The sequence below is a fragment of the Hypanus sabinus genome, chromosome 13 (genome assembly GCF_030144855.1).
Source record: "Hypanus sabinus isolate sHypSab1 chromosome 13, sHypSab1.hap1, whole genome shotgun sequence".
NCBI classification, from domain to species: domain Eukaryota; kingdom Metazoa; phylum Chordata; class Chondrichthyes; order Myliobatiformes; family Dasyatidae; genus Hypanus; species Hypanus sabinus.
In genome coordinates, this window is record NC_082718.1 from 32489210 (window position 1) to 32505959 (window position 16750).

A 16750-nucleotide genomic window follows, 5' to 3' on the forward strand; every position below is an offset into this window, starting at 1 on the left:
GGAGCAAAGGATACTGGGAATGGTGAGGGTGGAGCACCACGGGAGGGGTGTGGGACAAATGGCAGAGGAGTGCCAGGTTGTGGGATGGATGAAGTAGGTTTAGTCACACCCTGCCCTGAGACACCAGGCAAGTTCATTTGATCCCGAACAATTGGCTTGTTGATCATTACAGAATGTCTCTCTAGTGCCTACCTCTCCTTCCCCTTTTCCCAACCATGATTCCCCTCCCCCTACCCCCTTCCCACTCAGTCAACAATAGAGATCTATATCAGAATCAGGTGTATCACCATTCACATGTCAAGAAATTTGATTTTTTTTGTGGAAGCAGTAAAGTGCAATACACAAAATTACAACAGTACTGTGCAAACATCTTAGGCTCCCCAGCTGTGTATATGTGCCTAAGACTTTTGCACAGTACTGTAAAGATTACAGAATATATATTAATTTAAAAATTTAAGGATTATACACATTAATACATCATGAATTTCAAGGCATTTCACTATTATACTATCATAGATTTGAAAATAATATTAGCATAATTTAAAAATTATATTAACATCATAAAAAATCAAATTCTAGCTGTGCAGCAACAAAGGCTGCATGCATGGCAGCATTTCAGCTCCTGGGCAGTCATGCACCAGTGCAGTCCAGAGGGAAGTAGCTTTCTTTTCACCATTCAGTTCTTGAACCAACCTGCTTAACCCGAAGGACTACATCAGTATAACAACTCTATGAACATTCTGATGATCACTTTGAGCTACAATGGATTTTTTGTTCTAATTCTATTTATGTTCAACTGGATAAGTTATGTTTAATGTTCTTCTTGTGAATGCTACTTATGCAATGTTATGTGCCTGTGACCTACTACAAGCAAAATTTTCATTACAACCTTTAGATCCCACTTGGAGTACTGTGTTCAGTTCCGGTCATCTCATTACAGGAAGCATGTGGAAACTATAGAGAGAGTGCAGAGGAGATTTACAAGGACGTTGCCTGGATTGGGGAGAATGCCTTATGAGAATAGGTTGAGTGAACTCGGCCTTTTCTCCTTGGAGCAAAGGAGGATAAGAGGTGACCTGACAGAGGTGTACAAGATGATGAGAGGCATTGATCGTGTGGACAGTCAGAAGCTTTTTTCCAGGGCTGAAATGGCTAGCATGCGGAGGCACAGTTTTAAGGTGCTTGGAAGTAGGTACAAGGGGGATGTTAGAGGCAAGTTTTACCACACAGAGAGTGATGGATGCATGGAATGCACTGGCAGTGAAGGTGGTAGAGGTGGATACAATAGGGTCTTTTACATAGGTACATGGAGCTCAGAAAAATAGAGGGCTATGCAGTGGGTTAATTCTAGGCATCTTCTAGAGTAGGTTACATGGTCATTGTGGGCCGAAGGGCCTGTAATGTGCTGTAGATTTCCTACATTCTATGCTCCATCACTAACTACCCCCATCACCCAGGACTTGCCTTCTTCTCATTGGTACAATCAGGGAGGAGGTACAGAAGCCTGAAGGCTCACACTCAACGATTCAGGAATAGGTTCTTCCCCTCTGCCATCCGATTTCTGAATGGACATTGAACCATACTACTTTCTTAACTTCTAATTTGCACTGCTTATTTAACTTACAATATACACATATACTTATTGTAATTCACAGTCCCCCCACATTATTATGTATTACATTGCACTGCTGCCATAAAACAATAAATTTCACGACATATGCCCGTGATATTAAACCTCATTCAGATTCGTCAGTGTTAGTTTCATGGCAACTTTCTGAAAAAATATATATTTTTTAAAAGTTAATTTATTTTGGATTAACCCATTTCCTCAAATTATACAAAATTACAAATGCCACAACACTTGTCTGTGATTGTAAACCTGATTCCGATACCAGGGCGCGGATGACCGCAGGAAGGCCGGTCAAGTATGCTGGAAAATTGAAGTCTGCGTATAGCTCACTTATCACAGAAAACATCAATTCATATTTAACGAGTTTGATTTTCTGACTCTGCAAACTTGCTGCTCGAACTGCAGACGTTAAAGAATCAGAAACTCGTCTCCACTGGAATGCTTGCATTCAAGACACGAGACGGGAGACAATCAGCCTAGTCGGAAAACTCCTTTGTTTCATTTCTCACTCCGCCGTTTGTCGAAATACCACAGAAACAAAGGGGTTTCAGGAGTCTGTCTGTCTATTGAAAATTAACGCCAGTATAGTTTCTTAAATTGATTCTATCTTTATTAGGGTTGTTAAAGATGTTTCTTAATTGATATTTAATGTTAATAAACAGAGGCACCTCGCAACAAAGAACGTTAACTAGATACAGTCTAATGACCCATTTGCCGATGACTCCGCGCAGACTGAAGAAAGTGTTTACAATCCTTGACTGGTCAATAGAAATTAAGGCTTATCTCAAATACTTTTGTTGGGCCACTGATAACAGATGGAATAGTTCGCAAAATATATAAATACAGCCACAAGAACAGAATAATTTATAGCTGTCATTGCACCCTGTAGGAATGTCTCGTAAACGGGGATATCTCTTCTCGCTGCTCTGTACCCTGCAGGCGGTGCTAATCAATTGTTTCGATATCGGAATATCGACCAAGTGTGTGGCCGTGCCTAAAGAAATGGGACTGTGCCAGGATGTCGGATACTCAGAAATGAGGCTTCCAAATTTCTTGGGCCACAAAACCCTCGATGAGGTTATTTCGAAGTCCGTGAAATGGGAGTCTCTGATTCGGACAGGATGCCACTCGCAGGCGGGAACGTTTCTCTGTTCCTTGTTTGCTCCGGTTTGCTTGGATACGTGAGTATCTTGTCGCTAGTGTTGATCACCTTGTCCAGCTAGTCAAAAATTCAAAGTAAACTTATTTTAAAAGTACATATTAAAAAAAGTGTAGCCAAGTTGTTAACAAAGAATAACACGATTAATAACATCTACGTAGAAAAAAACCTCACAATAATAGTAGTTCATAAAAGGACCCCATGTCGTATAAAAGTACTGTACTGAATTAGAAATAGAACACCGAATCTTCTCCAATCTAAGATGAATCATAATGTCTTCTAACCACTGCATGTGAGTAGGAGAAACTGCTTCTTTCCATTTAAGCAAAATCCGTCTTTTCGCCATAAGTGAGATAAAAGCCAGAACATACAAATCTTAGGGAGTTAAAGTTATATCTTGAGTTCCGAGAATACCAAAGAGAGCAGTCAGAGAATTGGGTTCAAAATTAGTATTAAAACGTTTTTAAAACACTTTTCCTTGTTCTTACCCATTGGCTTTCTTGGTAGGGGCTATTTTTTTATATACATAAAATTCCTAATGTATACTCTTTATAAATTTGCAGAATTAGTCATCATTACCGGAGTACTATACATACATATGTTACTCAGTCCTATACAGTTCAATTTTTCTATTGTCTGTATTCTGTTAGTAATTTATATATACATACTCTATATTTGTTATATATTCTTGTATACATTAATAAAATATTGAAAGAGAGAAAAGTACATATGTCGCCAGATCTGTTTTTCTTGTAGGCATTCACAGCAAATACTAGAAACATAATAGATACAATGACGAGAAAATCTGCAGATGCTGGAAATCCAAGCAACACAAAGTGCTGGTGGAACTACTGAGTTCCTCCAACATTTTGTGTGTTACAATAGAATCACTGAAAGAGGGCACCCAGCAGAACTCAATGTACAAGACAACAAGCCGTGCAAATATTAGTAATAATAAGTACATCAGCAATAAATATCGATAACACGAAGCCTTGAAAGTTACTTAGGATAATATGTTTGCGATTTATGAATGCGTAATATTTGGGAGCATTAAGAAGTCTCATTACACTGTTGCAGCTTCATCCAGCCGTGCAGGAGTATGTGTGTGGCTGTTCGGGACAGTTGTAGTCAGGTCCTCGCTTGCCTAGGTCTGTCTTGGCCCGACGCTCTTTCCTGCGACCGATTCCCAGCCGATGAAGACACCTGTTTAACATCGACCTACGCTGAGTCCACAGACTACCGAAAACGTGAGAGTCACGGCGCCATAATGAGAGCTTTCGCGGTGACGTTGTTACACCTCGTTCTTAAATACTAGCTAAAACGATAGCTTATTATAAGAAGCATAACTTCAAAATAAAGTAATTGTATGTCTTTGCCGTTTAGTTTTCCCGAAGCCTATCTGCCAGGGTTGCCCGAACACAGAGGAACCAGGGGCACACAGAACAGTTTTGCGAACGTTGTGTCAAAACAATTTCGGTAAGATTTTTGTTTCTTTTCTTAATGATAAATAAATATCACATAAAACTGGGCAATAGAAATGCAACCACTTGTATAAAATGTGCTTTTGGCTTAGTCCTTTGACTTGTATGTCATATATGTCTATCTGAACAATAGATGATGGTGCTTTATTCCTTCGTCCGCAGCTGTGAAGGTTATGCTGACCAAACAGAGAAATGCTTCGGATGATTCCGAGTATAACTTGGTGGGACGAGTGGAAATAATCAGCCCCGGTTCATTGTTTCCCTTCGGAACTCGGACCGTTATTCAGCAATGGCTTCTTGTCAATGCAAACTGTGTGCAGAAAATGACCCGCAACGACCGAGCCGTGCAGTACGTCCTCATTGGGAACGTTCAGGACTCCAATATAATAGTAAATAAAATCTACTTGTGGCACAAGAAAAACACTCAATTGACCCTTGCTACTCGGAAATGGAAACAACATAAATGTTAAACTGATATTGTAACAGTACTTGTGGATACATTATTGCACTCCTTTAATATACTTTAACTATTGTAAATATAAATTCATGTAAAATAATATACCGTTGTAAACGCGCGGATTAACAGTAGCTGGACAGTATGTCGTGATTAATAGTATGGAGATCTATTGTTGTACATAAACACAAACTAATGCACAACAGTTTTGATTTTTTTTTAAATTTTAATGACATTGCCAATTCTGACTGAATTAATTTGAAATCAGTAAAATAGGACAAATACCAAGTGAATATAAAAATTCAACACTTGCCATCCAGATGCTACTCTACTCCTGGATCAGATTTCCAAAATTAATATTTACCTTTCAGGCTGATTGTTGAAATGAATTTTGGGACTACCCACTTTACTTACATGGTGAATGGAGCTAAACTCAACAATCTGCATTTCATAAGGCACAGTTATTAAGTTAAAACATTTTAAGACAATTTGAAGGAGAGGTATCAAACACAAATTCTGCCACAGACCTATGCAAGCAGGTATTTAGGACCAACGACCTATAGTTTAGTCAAAGACTTAAAAATGATCTGAAACTCTGCGGGCTGCTATGGACTATCAAGTTTGTAGAGGGAGGCAGGCAAGGTGTTCATTGGAAAACTGGCACAGAAGTACTTGTTCGGGTGAAGGGTCTTAACCTGAAACATCTGTCCATTCCCTCCAACAGATGCTGCCTGAACTGAGTTTCTGGAGATTTTTGTGTTGCTCCAGATTCCAACATCTGCAGGCCTTTGTATCGCTTTTTAAAAAATGATCATTCTTGCTCAAGTCTTGATGGTTTTGTTCATCCAGTTTGTGACAGTAGGTATTTCAGTAGCTTTGACCATTATGAAATCTTGGTAGTGCTTTTGTCCATTTCCCCAAGGCAATAATGCAGAAAAGCTTACACATCAGCAATATGCTGTGTCATGGTCTTCCATGTGCTTTTAATCTGAAAAGTTCTAATAAGCTCTTCAAAACTTTTGCTTTGATGTAACTCATGAATGTCATGCACTTTTGACAACTTTTTCTTCCATTATTTTTTCCCATCACTGCAAGATGATTGAGTTTCTCTTTCCTCAGTATGTCCCAGAAATTCCAGTTGCCATTTCCTGATTGATGATTCCAGTTCTTTTTATTCCAGCTTTTTGCAACACTTCATTTGTTCTCTGCCCTTCCATGATAGTTTCATCATTCTTAAAAACCCACATTTCTACAGCTTGTGAGTCTTCCCTCAATTTGCAGCCTACACATGCAATTGTACAAGCGAGATACCAGATCTTTAGTTTGTATGATAAAATACCAATTTTAATAATAAATGGAGAAATGCATAAAAACTTAGGACTAAAAGTCTTTAGGTTAGTCATTATACAAATATAGCGTGTCATTTAATCTTCAATATATATTGATTAATTCTGTATAAGGACACACAATCATTAGAATAGTTCCATAGGCCATGACTGTAGATGATGCTTTGATATTATGAATAATGCATATGAAGATAATTTATATTCTAGCATCTTTCCCTTTCCTTTTCAGTCCTGATGAAGGGTCACGGCCCAAAACATCGACCATTTATTCATTTCCATATGTGCTGTCTGACCTGCTGAGTTCCTCCAGCATTTTGTGTGTGTTGCTGAAGAAAATCATCTTTACTTTTGTACATCAATTAATCTTTACAATTTAAGGACAAGAATGACTGCCAAAACAAAACCTTCCAATGAAAACAGGGCTGTCAAAATGATGACGTTGATGAGGTTTCAAAAAATCTTGAATCTCCACATTCTGTGTTGTTCTTTCAATCCAGGTGAAATTTTAAATCTTGCTCAACTATTTAATATACTGCATTTAATACAAATGACAAAAATACAATGCCACTATGCAATTTAAACTTAATGAGCAATTGAAGTTGCACACCAGTATTAGTTTTGATATAAAAATAGGATATTGCAACTGTTGTGCTTTCTCCAAATGATCGGATTTCTTCTTTCCTAGCCCTTTACCTTTCCATTTGGCTTCACCTATCACCTTCTAGCTAGTCTCCTTGCTCTCCCCTCAACTTTTTATTCTGGCATCTTCCTCCTTCCTTGAGATCCTTTAGAAGGGTCTCAGCCTGAAATGTAAACTGCTGCCTGACCTGCTGAGTTCCTCCTGCGTTTTGTGTGTGTTGCACTAAATAATGGGTTATTCAGTAAGCCAGATCTACCAGTTACACTGATGCACAGTTGCACAGCTACTGCCTCACAATATCAGAGAAGCAGGTTCAGTCTTGACCTCAGGTGCTGTCTGCATGGCAAGTGCATGTTTTCTTTGTGACTGAATGGGTTTTCTCTGAATACCCCAACTTCCTACCATATTCCAGACTTGTGGATCACAAGGTTAATTGGTCACTGTAAAATTTCCCTAGCTTCTAGGTGAGTAAAAATCCTGGGAGAGCAGACGATAACGTGACAAAATTAACTAAAATTTATGATAATATTAGAGTGGTTGACATCATTTACTTGGACTTTCAGAAGGCTTTTAACAAGGTATCCCACGAGACGTTAAGGATCTAATTACAGGATTCAGGGTAGGGTGAGCAAATGGGTGCAGAATTGGCTCAAAAAAAGAAAACGAGTTATGGTGAAAGGATCATTTTCACTCCTAGAGGTTCTGCAGGGATCGGTTTTGGGGCTGCTGCCACAAAACTAGGGAGATGGGCTGATAACAGTCAAGCAGCAGAATCAAGACAGTTAGATCTAAACAAAATCCAGATTTGGGTAGATAAATGGCAATGAAATTTAACGTGAGTAAATGTAAAATATTACATATAGGAAGTAGAAATATTAGATATAAACATACAATGGAGGGGTCTTGAGTACGAGAAGGATTTAGGCATCCTGGTAGACCCATCACTATCAACATCTAGACAATGCACAGAAATGATTAGGAAGGATAATAGAACTTTGGTCTATATAATGCGCTCAATGGAGTTCAATTCAAAAGACATTCTCCTTAAGCTGCATAATGTGCTTGTGAGGCCACACCTTGAATACTGTGTACAATTTCGGTCTCCATATTGTGTGAGCAATGTGAAGGCATTGGAGAGAGTCCAGAGGAAGGTGACTAGACTCATTCCAGGCCTGCAGGGTATGAAAGATTGAAAAGAATTAAGTCTTTTTAGTTCAAGTAGTAGAATGAGAGGAGACATAATAGAAGTGTTCAAAATCATTAAGGGTATAAGTAAAGTGGATGCTAGCTGCTACTTCAAAAGTAAGCCATCAACAAGGACACAGGGCCATAGGACGAGACTGGTTAAGGGAATATTTCAGACTAAGATCATGGACACATGGAACAAACTACCTAGTTGTGTAGTTGAGAGTAGTACCTTTCAAGTCTAAACTCGATAATTATTTCAACTTACTACATGAATAGGAATTTGGCAAGATTTGTTGGGCTGAATGGCATGTTCTTGTCAAAAGCTTTCTATTGTTTTAATGATCTAAAAAGTAAAAATAGGATTGATGTAGTATCTGTATGAGTGGGTGGTTGATGTTCAGTGAGGATTCAATTGGCCAAAGGACCTGTTCTCATGCTGTATCTCACAATGATTCTATAATTAAGTAGACTGCAGTTTCCTTCGTGCCCCATTTGGATAACTAGAGCTACTGCCTGATTTCCAATGAGGCAAATCCTGACATACTATTGAGAAAATTAAGGTAATGATAATATCTGTAATGATTACATATGGCTTACTCTGTCTGTATACTCATTTGAAACAACAGTGAAGATTATGCAAAAATTTGTTCTGGTGCTAGAGTAGTGCAGCTGGCACTGAATCTCTACCAAAGGAGGTGTAAGGTGTTCTTTCCTTCCACTAGCTTGCAGTCACCTTTGGGCAAAGCGTAGCACCTGCTTAGTCTCCCCTACCCCCAATCGAAGCCATAGGAGCAGGTGGTGAATGGTTGTATGAGCAGCCGGTGCATATCATGAGTCCCGTTTATGTGGCCATTGATGCCAGGCAGACAATCTCTGAAGAGTATTGATAATGGCTAAGGTCACCCATCTTGTAAACACACTGCCCAGAAGAAAGCAATGGCAAACCACTTATGTGGAAAAATTTGATGCTAGTATAGACCCAAGAAAGGAAATATGGATGACTGCTCCTTTATCCTGAAATGAATTGTTTGATTTTATTTCACAAAGATAGCCAGAATTAACAAGTCAATGCAGAGATAAAAAACAACTATACTGCAAACTTAATGGGTATCATGGTTCTTTAGAGGAACGATAATCAGATCAGTGAATGGAAGGTTTAATTACTTTAAGGGCATTAACACAACAAATGGAATTTAATGTCATCTTTTACCAATTCAATTTTCATTTCAGAATGGTGAAACAATTGTATGTAACATTATTTTTTAAAACACTTTGAGGGAAGAAAAAGAACATTAATTCCTTGTTTTGAAAAAGATATTGATCAATTTGTGGTACAACCCTTCTTGTCACTATAAAAAGTTCTGACCTTGGATAGAGTAATAGCAGTTACCTGTGTTAAAGAAAGGACTGAGGGACAGAAATAACCATGAACTGCATTACTGGCATATGTAAAGATTTTTTTTGCTTACCACTGTCCAGTAATTTCCAGTGCTCCTTCAGTTCTTGCTTAAGTTTCATCAACATGAGTACATTTTCTTGATTTAAAACAAGAGACCCTACTGCAGGTAAAGTGTCACCTAGCAAGGAACTTGTCAAAGTCTCCACAAGGTCAGAAGCCTAAGGAAAAAAATCTATTTAAGATGATACTGGATTTTAATACAAAAATTCTCTTTTAATGCAAACTAGGTTAGTGCTGTAATGTTAGCTTTAAAAAAATCAGAATTTCCCAGTTTATTTCAACATTCCCTATGGTGTCTATTCAAGGTTCAAAGCAAATTTTATTATTGAAGTACATATATCTCACCATATACAGCCCTGAGATTCATTTTTCTGTGGGCATACCCAACAAATCCATAGAATAGTAACTACAACAGGATCAATGAAAGACCGCCCAACTTCGGAGTGCAGAAGGCAACAAACTGTACAAATACAAATATAAATAGGCCTGGATGGTGAGGATCCCTGCTGATGGATGCTTCTTTCCTATGACAGTGTTTCAAGCAGATGTGTTCAGTGGTGGGGAGGGCTTTACCCATGATGTACTGGGCCGAATCCACTACTTTTTGGAGGATTTTCCTTTCAAGGGCATTAATGTTTCCATACCAGGCTGTGATGCAGCCAGTCAATACACTCCCCACTACACATCAGTAGAGGTTAGTCAAAATTTTAGATGTTATGCTGAATCTCTGAAAATTCTAAGGGAGTAGGCACATTGACATGCTATCTTTACAATTGCACTTGTGTGCCAGGCCCAGAACGGGTCCTTTGAAATAGCAACATCTAGGAATTTAAAGCTGCTAGTCTTCTCCATCTCTGATGAGGACTGGCTCATGGACATCTGGTTTCCCTCTCCTGAAGTCTATAATCAGTTCCTTGGTCTTGCTGACATTGTGTGAGAGATTGTTGTTATAATACCACTCAGCCAGATTTTCAATCTCCACCTTCCAATGTCTTTTTAGCACTTTTTCTTCATGTGTCTTTTCAAAGTCACGAGATCATCAATGATGGGCATAAGAGCAGGGGTTTACACAATGAATGATGAAAGCAGGATTTGCAGTCACAAAAATTCTTAGAGCCACGTGGTGGACACATATATCACTGCTAATGGTCCCAGTCTTATGTGACTTGAGGGATGGTTTCGGAATACTGTTAGTTTTGCTATGTGAATTTAGTAAAAGTAGGGATATTACTGCTGAATTGCACGAATTTACTATTTAATGGAGATCACCATTGGGCTCAGCAAATGGGATTGCTTCCTCCCCCCCCAACATCCTTGGCATAGATCAGCTAGTCAATTTATTGGCAATTCAGCATGGAAACAAACCTTTCAGCTCACTCTGGGATCTGACTAACCAATCTGACCTACAGGAAGTGGGTCAGAATATACGTATACAGGTGTTCCTTAGTGATAATTTAGTCAGCAAAACCTTGTAGCAATAAAGCTTTTGTAGTACTTGTTTTCAAATGTACCATGCTAGAAATCTGTAAATACAACAGGACTGGTCATTTTAAACACAGTACATTGATGCAAATTAAATATGTTAAACCACTGCAAACAAAAAATTAATCAGTAGCCTAAAATAATTCAGTTAACTTTAGCATACCTGGCTTATTACAAGGATCTGACCTTCAGCAAACAACTGCAGCAACTGTGTCAAGTGAGCTAGTGTAAGTGCTTCAATTCCAGTGTTACCTCCCACAGCCAAAATCACGAGTTCAGGTCTGTGGCCATATGCCAAAGGTAAAATTAACTCAAATGTTGCATATAGAAGATCCCCATCGCATTCATTATCCTGTGAGAAACAAATTTCACAAATTGAATATGTAAATGGTTACATCTTAAAAAGAAAGAAGCACAGGCAAGTGGCTTTGGACATTGGACTGCTGCTTGCTGCAGTTAGGCTGGCAATCGGTGAAAGGGCTTTTTCTGTTTTTAATTAAAAAAAGTCTCTCCTTCCAGGAAAGATACAATATCTCCAAATTTTGGGAATTCTCTTTAAAATATAAGCATTAGCCCAAATTAGGAGGCTTTGATCAAGTGGAAATACTAGAATTTAAGGCACAATAAAAAAATCAAGAATGTTCTCTTGTTGCAGTGATAACAATTAAAAATATATTTTAAACCCACTAGTTCATACTAAACACAGGAAAGGAAACGTACAGTATATATTTTACACAACTTCACAAAGATCCAAAGTATAGAACTGAGTGATGTAGGCAGTGAAATATCACTGAACTTTAACCTTAGATAACCTGCGATATATAATTCCCAGAAGTATGCTCACATCATTTACACCGGTCTTTTCACAACTTCAATTATTCTGAGTGTTGAATTGTGAACATATTAAAAGACAATTAGTGCTGTATTTAGTAAAGGTTCAGTTTTCACACTGATGATGAGATGTTCATGTATTTTTTCTTTCTAATCCTTATAACAGGGGTTCTTAACCTGAGGTCTGTGGATAGATTCTGGGGGGTGGAGGGGTTTTCATGAACTTGGAGAAAAATGTACATCTTTATTTTCATGAACCTCTAACTGAAATTTAGCATTTCCTTCAATTATGAATGTAGGCAACAAACCACAGTACTATTAGCACTACCTGTAACTTTGTCACCAATAGCAATCACAGATAACTTTCATTTCACATTTCATGTTATAATGCATTATTATGAGTGGAGGTCCATAGGCTTCACTGGAATTTCAAAGGGGTCCATGGCATAAAAACAGTTAAGAACACCTGCCTAAAAACCTTCATTGTTTGAATAATATACACCATTCAGAAACTCGCATTGTGAATTCCTGATGAAACATTACAAATAAACCAGTAATTTCTGGCATCTTGCTGTATATCAATTTCAATTCCAGTCAGATATGAGTCCATCGCTTTTACCCTAACTAATCACTTCTAGGTCAAAAAGGTTAGGTTTACTTATACAGAGAAATAACAAGTGTGTTTTGTACATCCCATATACACGGATATGGACCAAATAGCAAAACAACTCCGCTAAATTGTTAGAATTAAATCTAGATCTTAACAATTAATGAAGATTTCTCCATTTGGCAGTTTCATGTACAGTAATAAATAACCGTGCCTACTTGCCTTGTATTTCATTATATCCCCATGAAGTAATTGATTTTTTTGTTTCTGCAGGGGTATGTAATTGATTTTATACATGTTACAGAAGCAGCATATTACAAAAACAGTAGTCTTGTTCTGACTATTAAAATAATGGATTGCAATTTAGACCATAAGATATAGGATCAGAATTAGGCCATTTGTCCCATTGGGTCTGCTCTACCATTTCATCACGGATGATCCATTTTCCCTCTCAGCCCCAATCTCCTGCCTTCTTCCTGTATCCCTTCATGCCCTGACTAATCAAGAACCTATCAACCTCTGCCTTAAATATACCTAATGACCTGGCCTCCACAGCCGCCTGTAGCAATGAATTCCACAGATTCACCATTCTCTGGCTAAGGAAATTCCTCCTCATCCAAATGGATGTCCTTCTATTCTGATTTGAATGTTTTGATTTAAATATGATGAGAAGCAAGCTATGATTTTAGGGAGGTTTGTTATGCTTTGACAATGCCCAATTCTTTTTGTTCCTTATCTTCTTCCATCTGGTGAGCTAGCATCTCAATCACATCTGGGCATTTGGTCTGTCCAACTATAGCCAGGTTTATGGTTTTATTGATTTTGTTGCTATGTTTAGTTTAGGGAGCTGAATCTTCTGTATCTATTCACTTGTCAGCAAAGGATGTGAACATGCAGAGGAGAAGGCACTAGGTTTTTTCCAGGTCCCTTGAGACAGAGTGGTAGATGTGTATATGGATTTTAGTAAGGTGTTCAACAAGGTTCCCCATGATAGGATCATTCAGAAAGTCAGGAGATATAGGTTCTGGAAAACTTAGATGCATAAATTCAGAATTGTCTTGCCACAGAAGGCAGAGGGTGGTATTAGATAGAGCATATTCTGCCTAGAGGTCAGTGACCAATGGTGTTCCATAGGGATCTGTTTTGGGACTCCCTGCACTTAGTGATTTTTATAAATGACTTAGATGAGGAAGTGGAAGGGTGAGTTAATAAGTTTGCAGATGATACCAAGATTTGTGGTGTTGTGGATATTGTAGAAGGTCATTGAAGGTAAAAACAGGACACTGATAGGGTGCAGAGCTGAGCTGAGAAGTGGCATATGGCATTCAATCCAGTGAACTGTGAAGTGATACAGTTTGAAAGGTCTAACTTGAGGGCAGATGGCTAATGGCAGGATTCTTAGCAGTGTGTTAGAACAGAGGTATCTTGGGGTAAATCATGTTAAATATTTTCCTCAAAGTTGCTGTACAAGTTAATAGGATGATTAAATAGGCACATCATATGTTGGCATTCATTAGTTGGAGGATTAAGTTCAAGACCCACAAGGTAATCTATAAAATCCTGATTAGATTACACTTGGAGTATTGTGTTCAATTCTGATCACCCCATTATATGAAGGATGTGAAAGCTTTAGAAAGAATGCAGGGGAGATTTACCAAATGCTGCCTGGATTAGAGAGGATGCCTTATAAGGAAAGACTGAGTGAGCTAGGTCTTTTTTCTTTGGAGCAAAGAAGGATTAGAGGTGATTTGATAGTGGTATACAAAGTGACAGGAAGTATAGATAGGGTTAATGGCCAGTAACTTTTCCCCAGGGTAGAATTGGCTAATATGAGAGCGCATTATTAATATAGAATGCTGCAAGTCCGATTCACTGATTTATTGGTGGACGGCAATAATAGATGGCAAGGGAGCTGCGTGGCCTCAGTCGTAGTGAGGACTAGGCCTGTGGTGTTGCCTGTTTACAGCCACCTGGGGAGAGCTGTTGGAGTTGGAGCGCTCCAGTGGAGTGCTGGGGGCAGGGTGGTGTGGCATCCAAGCTGGAGTCAGTGCAATCCCCAGTGTTCGCTTAGCAGAAGATGAGCCACATTGTGTTCAAGTGCAGACTGCTGAACCGTTCATGCATTCAGGGTCTTGGACTATAATTTTTGTGTGCCTGTATTTTGCTGATATCTTATAAATGCTTGCTACCTTATGTGTGCTATATGTGTCTTGAGCTGTTTATGATAGTTGGTACTATGATTTGCACCTTGGCCCCAGAGTAACACCGTTTTGTTTGGCTGTATTCATGTATGGTTGAATGATAACTAAACTTAAACTTGAACGTTTAATGTGATTCGAGGAAAATATGGGTTTTGTTTTCACAGAGGGTGGTAAGTGCATGGGTGGCGGTTGTTAGGGATACTTAGAGGCTCTTAGGCACATGGGTGAAAGAAAACAAGAGGTTCATTTTGGAGGGAAGGGTTAGATTGATCTTGGAATACGTTACAGGTTGGCACAACACCATGGACTGAAGGGCCTGCACTGTTCTATGTTCTGTGTTTCAGTTATGAGGAGATACTAGATTGGCAGGGTTTGTTCTCCTAGCAGCAGAGGAATCTGAGGAGATGGTCTTTCATTGTTTCTATAGTGTTTCCTATATTTACTGTGAATACCCACAAGAAAATGAATCTCAGGGTTGTGTACGTGACATATACATATGTACTTTGATAATAAATTTATTTTGAACTTTGAACCAGATATGTGTACGTCAAAGTTATCAGGGGCTTGGACAGATTATTAAGCAAATTTTCCCTAATATGGGGATGTCTAAAATTAGAAGATATAGGTTTAAGGTGAGGTGCAAGAGGGTTACAGTGGAACAGAGAATGTTTTTTTACACCCAGAGGGTGGGTGCCATCTGGAACGTAAACGATGGAGTTGGTACCCTCACAACGCTCAAGTAGTACCTGGATGAACACTTGATTCACCAAGACACAAGAAGGCTATGGTCCAAGTCTGATATGCAGAATCAATATAGAACCTCATTAATTGATAAGCATGGAAAGAGTGGATCTGAGTGACTGGACTCTGGGCTATATTATTCTATCAGTCTACAAAAGGAAACCATTGTTTTTCCACACCTCCAAGCCTTCCTCATCATTCAGAATCAGAATCTTGTTTATTATCACTGATATATGTCATGAAATTTGTTATTTTGAAGCATCAGTGCAGCGCAAGACATACAAATTAGTTACACAAAAAAACACTAAAGAAGAATAATGAGGTAGCGATCGTAGATTGTTCAGAAAACTGATCACAGAGGGAAATAAGCTGTTCCTAAAATGTTGAGTGTGGGTTTTCAACATCTCCTGCACCTCCTCCCTGATGGTAATAATCAGAAGAGAGCATGATGTGAATGGTGAGGATCCTTAATGATGGATACCACTTTCTTGAGACACTACCTCTTGGAGACATCCTCAATGGCGGGGAGGATTACACCTGTGATAGACAATAGGTGCAGAAGTAGACCATTCGGCCCTTCGAGCCTGCACCACCAGTTTGAGATCATGGCTGATCAACTACTATCAATACCTAGTTCCTGCCTTGTCCCCATATCCCTTGATTCCCCTATCCATAAGATACCTATCTAGCTCCTTCTTGAAAGCATCCAGAGAATTGGCCTCCACTACCCTCCGAGGCAGTGCATTCCAGACCCCCACAATTCTCTGGGAGAAGAAGTTTTTCCTTAACTCTGTCCTAAATGACCTACCCCTTATTCTCAAACCATGCCCTCTGGTACTGGACTCTCCCAGCATTTGGAACATATTTCCTGCCTCTATCTTGTCCAATCCCTTAATAATCTTATATGTTTCAATCAGATCCCCTCTCAATCTCCTTAATTCCAGCGTGTACAAGCCCAGTCTCTCTAACCTCTCTGCGTAAGACAGTCCAGACATCCCAGGAATTAACCTCGTGAATCTACGCTGCACTTCCTCTACAGCCAGGATGTCCTTCCTTAACCCTGGAGACCAAAACTGTACACAATACTCCAGGTGTGGTCTCACCAGGGCTCTGTACAAATGCAAGAGGATTTCCTTGCTCTTGTACTCAATTCCCTTTGTAATAAAGGCCAACATTCCATTAGCCTTCTTCACTGCCTGCTGCACTTGCTCATTCACCTTCAGTGACTGATGAACAAGGACTCCTAGATCTCTTTGTATTTCTCCCTTACCTAACTCTACACCGTTCAGATAATAATCTGCCTTCCTGTTCTTACTCCCAAAGTGGATAACCTCACACTTATTCACATTAAACACCATCTGCCAAGTATCTGCCCACTCACCCAGCCTATCCAAGTCACCCTGAATTCTCCTAACATCCTCATCACATGTCACTCCATGGAGTGGCTGAGTCTACAGCCCTCTGTAGCAGGGGTTCCCAACCCAGGGTCACAGACCCCTTGCTTAATGGTATTGGTCCATGGCGTAAATAA

General features: G+C 39.1%; 1 protein-coding gene across 2 annotated transcripts in view; it reads right to left on the reverse strand.

The window, feature by feature from the left end:
* Positions 1–268: 268 nt before the first annotated feature.
* The window catches only part of hdac10 (histone deacetylase 10), a 40378-nt gene continuing 23896 nt past the window's right edge, over positions 269–16750 (reverse strand). For both annotated transcript variants that reach the window (XM_059987436.1, XM_059987435.1), the window contains exons 19-21: positions 11003–11191; positions 9368–9515; positions 269–2849 (exon numbers count right to left, since the gene is read on the reverse strand). In XM_059987436.1, the coding sequence (XP_059843419.1) occupies positions 2827–2849; positions 9368–9515; positions 11003–11191 (360 nt within the window). In that variant the 3' untranslated portion in view covers positions 269–2826. The remainder of the gene's footprint in view (positions 2850–9367; positions 9516–11002; positions 11192–16750) is intronic.